Raw genomic sequence first — 4,875 nt, forward strand, 5'->3', positions numbered from 1 at the left:
AGAGAGAGAGAGAGAGAGAGAGAGAGAGAGAGAGAGAGATATCTTGTTTGTGATACTTAAGGACTTTACCTACCAGGAATTCAGTTATACCACTTTGTATGTTGGCTTCTCAGCACTGAGAGCAGGGCCTGAGGTAAACATCTTTAGGAGGAAGCATTTCTTTTGTCTCACAGTGTCACAGTTTTCTGTCCAAGGTGCACTGCTGTGGGCCTGTGGTGAGGCAGGCCATGGCAAGGGAAAGCTGCTCACCTTACAGCAGCTATGAAGGATTTAGGGGGACAGCAGTGGGAACAGGGTGGGCCCTTAAGAGCCTGCTTCCTTCAGCTAGGTCCCATCTCCTGATACTGCCATCAGTTTTAAAAATCCATAATGGAAGTCAGGCATGGTGGCACACACCTTTGATTCCAGCACTGGATGCAGAAGCAAGTAGATCTCTAAGGGTTGGAGGCCAGCCTCGTCTACATAGGAAGTTCCAGGCAAGCCAAAGCTGTATAATGAGACCCATCTCAAAACACACACACACAGAAGAAACAGACAGAATTCGTAAATGGGTGAATCTGTAGATTATCTCAGGGCATTTATGACCCTATCGTGGAGCTCACATCTGAACGTTTGCTTCATTGACTAAAATAAGTCTTTGTTCAAGTCACGACACTGGTTCATTTTCTTATTTAGGGACATGCAATATAAAAGTCCAGTTGCCCCCATACAGCACGGCTTCTCTTGTTGGACACTAAATGTGCAAGTCCTGGGTCAGGGCTGTGCATCTCTTCTCATCTGGCCCATCATGCACTAGGACTGAGCAGTGCTGCAGCTGGCGGGGGGGCTTCTTCCCCAGCGCTCCTGCCTGCACTGTGACCTGGGCTTCTCTGACATCACAGCTGTCCTTGACCCTGGCTAGCCCTGTCTCCTTTCTATTGATCTCTGGCCTTCATCTTTATGTGTGGGACTTCTGGGTGGACAGAACATAGAGACCCTGGTGTCTCTGCCCTAACAGAATCTGAGTCAGTAGATACGCGTCATATGAGATGTGAGATGTGAGGGTTGGGACAGGGGCTGTGTGTGAGACAGAATGAGAGATCAAGGAGTGGTACAAGGGAGCTGTAAATAAGTGGGAAGAAAATGAAGAGAAAAGGAGGTGGGTGCCCCAGACTCTGGGTAAAGTCATCCCGTGTCCAGGACTACTAGAATACTTGGTTGTCAACTTGATGGCGTGTGCTCTTTTTATAGTTTTTAGTCTTGACTCACCAGGCACAGCCACAGCTCTTAGGAGGTTGGAGGTGAAGTGGCTTGCTTGGTCTTCTGTGTGATTGTCACCACTGTGGCAAGAAACACGTTCAGAAACTTTCCTGACTTGTAATTTCAGCTGTGGCTCATTTCTTAGGAACAGTTGGGATTCCGGTTCTTGACAGATTTTATTTCAGTTTTAAAGTCACCTGTAGCTCAGCTTCAGCAAAGGTCAAGAATAGTATGGGCCAGGTGGTGGTGGCACACGCCTTTAATCCTAGCACTTGGGAGGCAGAGACAGGTGGATTTCTGAGTTCGAGGCCATCCTGATCTACAAAATGAGTTCCAGGATAGTCAGGGCTATTCAGAGAAACCCTGTCTCGAAGGAAAAAAAAAAAAAAAATACAGAAGCTTGCTTGGAACTGTGGTTAAATTGTCATGTAAAACTTTGCTGAGGTGTATTGTGTTTTGGGGTAGGGTGGGCAGTTTTGTTTCATTTTGTCTTTGTTTGGTTTGGAGTTGGTTGGTTGTTGAGACAAGGCCTTACTATGTAACTCTGGTTGGCCTAGAAATCTACTGGTAGACCAAGCTGGCCTTGAACTCACAGAGCCACTGGTCTCTGCTTCCGGGGTGCTAGGATTAGAGGTGTGGTAGCCTAACCTTTTGTCTTGCTTAGTTTTGTTTCAGATAGTTTCTTGCTCTAACTCAGGCTAGGCTCAAACTCACAGCACTCCCCCTGCCATAGCTTCCCTGGCTCTAGGATTATGGGCATAAGCCAGAACACCCAAGGCTATACATTGCTTTTGTGAGTTTATTTCCAGTTGAGTGAGTGAATTTGTAAACCAAGTTCTTTTTTCCCTTTCTTCCTCAGGTCTGTTTAAAGAACAAAACCCGTATGAGAAGTTCTAAGGTGGCCGGCACACACTTGGTGGTGGATCGTGCAGTTCCAGAGTTTCCTGGGAGTGCACTCCCCAGCAGAGCCTGCAGAGACCTCGCCACCATGGCCACCCTAGATCTGGGTGATCCCTCCAGCCTCAACTGGCACCAGCGTGGCCTTGAGAGGACAATCCTGCTCTTGTTCCCTCTGTGTCTGTATGTAATCACCTGAGACCTTAATCTCGTTGATGTCTTTTTTGGGGGGGAGGAAGTATACTTGGTCCCCACACTCTGCAAGCTGATTACGAAGCTGGCAGCCTGAGGTGCTGACTGGCTGCTGAGCGGCCTTGCTGGAAGATTCACATTGCAACAAGCAAGAGCCATGTTTACTTTGTTATGGCAAGAACTGACCACCACCCTTACTCCCTGAAGGCTGTGTTTTGTCTGTAGGCCCACTGCTGTGACACACCCTTGTTGTTTTAATTTTGGTGGCCTCTTGGAAGGCACTGTCCCTAAGTCTGGTAAGGATTGGCTTCCTAACCCAGCTCCATCCAATAGCACAAAAGCTTATAAAGTCACCTGAAGTCTTTAATAATCTCTCAGGAAACAGTCCTACCAAAACCTGTCGTGAGACGTCCAGGCCTCTTGGATGACATTTTTCATTTTCAGTCTATACTAGACTGAGAATCTTCCTGCCATGGAAAACCTGAGCTCTGAATTCAGTTTGATCCTCGTGTGAGGGCTGAATGTCCATCTCGGGCCTCTCTAGCCACACTGGTGCACAGACTCCAGTGTCCTCAGAAGGGCTTTGTGTAGGGCCTTGGACATCGCCCTCTACAAGTCAGGCAACTATATGTATTGTGGAGGATGAACAGAGTGTCCCCTGGCCATCCTGTTGTGGGAGCTGAGTGTGTAGGCAGACAGGAGGACCCCACACCATCCTGCCTTCCAGGATAACTGCCTGAGCTGGCATAGACACCCACCTCACCTCCACCCTGCTTCCGGCCGTGCCTCCTCACCTATCATGCCTGACACATCCACATGGGCCCTGAGAACGTTGTCAGGGGACACCTTCCATCCACACTGTACATTTCTTTGAAATCCTGATGTGTCCTAGTAAGCAGATCACAACCCTGATGGCAGGGTAAGGAGGAAAGATATTCCCCCTGGGAAAGCAGCCACCAGCAGATGAGGTGGTCTTACTGTAGACTCCCTCATGCCTGAGACCTCACCTAGCAGCTTGGTAACCTTTTCACCTGTCAGTCTGTCCAGGGATTAACATTTTCCTCTCATCTGATTTCCACAAAGTAAGGGAATAACCTTTACCACAATCTGGAGTCTTACCATTTTTCTGCTTTGTTAGGCATTTAATGGAACTTAGAGCCTTGTCAAACATTTCTTAAGTATTATAGCGGCCATTGAGAGTTATCTTTCTCCTGTCTGTTGAAAGGGAACCCTTCTCACAGGCCCTGATGAACTTCATGTTAATATGTCGCATGTATACATTGTACCTGTTAGGTTGCTGAGCTGATGTTAGAGTATTTAATTTTTCAGTGTAGGAATGCAGCAGGTGCTTGTGGGAGTGGCCTGTGCCGCCTGCCTTTGAGCAGCATGAAGAGAAGCCACAGGACCAAGCCTGACACCATCACACCCAGTGCCTTAGTTTTTAACCACTGTCCAATAAAATGGTTGAATATGGCTTTGATTTCTTTGTGTTTTGTCCCAAGGGTGGACTGGGGCTGTGGCTTTCCCGGTAAGGTGGATTTGCCCTGTGAACTGTGTACCATGTCCCACAGGGACTGACTAGGCCAGTCCTGGAGTGGTCACCACCCCCTGCTCTCCATGTAGAAAGGCTCCTGTTGTCATCTGCCCTGTCCAATCCCACCCCACCAAGTCCAACATTCCATTTTTGTACTGGTACAAAGGTGGCCAGGCCGAGGAGGTGGCTCTGCGTGGCTGTCACCCGACACTGACCCCTGGGTGCCCTCCATCGGCATGGTAGGTAAAAGTGTAGGTGTCACCGAGTCTGCCTGTGACTCCCAGGGTCCTTTGTCTCAGCTCAGCCTGGCTGCTTGAACCTGTTGACTGACCATTGTAGTAGAGACAGACATGGGGACTGGGGATGAAAGCTGATTCTGCTGCTTTCAGGCTAACACTAAAATAAGAGACTGGCTTACAAGCCCGGGAACCAGGACATCATCATTCTGAAATACGCGGGGGCTGGGGGGAGCAGCCTTCTGATAGAAAACTATCCTGAGGCATGTCCCTGGACAGACCTGTTTCCAGGAAACACAAGCGCTGGGACAGGTCATCCAAAGTGTCAGACCTGCCAACAGACCACAGAAGGTGAGGACAGGTCCCAGAGCAGGTGGAAGCCCATTCTCCCAGCCATGTCCTGGGACCACAGCCCTTTGCAGGTTACCCTGGGCAAGTGATGTTAGCAGTTGTCACTGTAGATGATAACAGACTGAGAAAATCTGGATGGGTGTGGGAAGGCCAAGAAAAGTTCTGGGGATCCAGTTGGCCAGATATTAGATGTGTTGAGTCTTTAATGTCCTGGGGGAGCTTCCTGGGAACTGCTCGGAATCCAGGGGCATCCTCAGCTTGGACTTTCCTATTCACTCGTGCAGGACGATAGCACAGTGGAGTTGGGTTGAGGAGGGGCTCACTCAGCAATTTCCTGTGTCTGCAGACAGAGGGGATCGTGCTGGGGTGGGGGTGGGGGGGTACATCAACCCTTCCTCCCCAACACTTTGGTTTTAAGGATGAGAG

At 49.3% G+C, this 4,875-nt stretch overlaps 1 protein-coding gene across 1 annotated transcript in view; it reads left to right on the top strand.

Moving 5' to 3' along the window:
• The window catches only part of Pttg1ip (PTTG1 interacting protein), a 17,405-nt gene extending 13,597 nt beyond the window's left edge, over window positions 1-3,808 (top strand). The window contains exon 6 of the mRNA XM_021204591.2: window positions 2,099-3,808. Within this exon, the coding sequence (XP_021060250.1) occupies window positions 2,099-2,136 (38 nt within the window). The 3' untranslated portion in view covers window positions 2,137-3,808. The remainder of the gene's footprint in view (window positions 1-2,098) is intronic.
• The last annotated feature ends 1,067 nt before the right edge of the window (window positions 3,809-4,875 follow it).

The sequence above is a fragment of the Mus pahari genome, chromosome 9, assembly GCF_900095145.1.
Source record: "Mus pahari chromosome 9, PAHARI_EIJ_v1.1, whole genome shotgun sequence".
Lineage (NCBI taxonomy): Eukaryota > Metazoa > Chordata > Mammalia > Rodentia > Muridae > Mus > Mus pahari.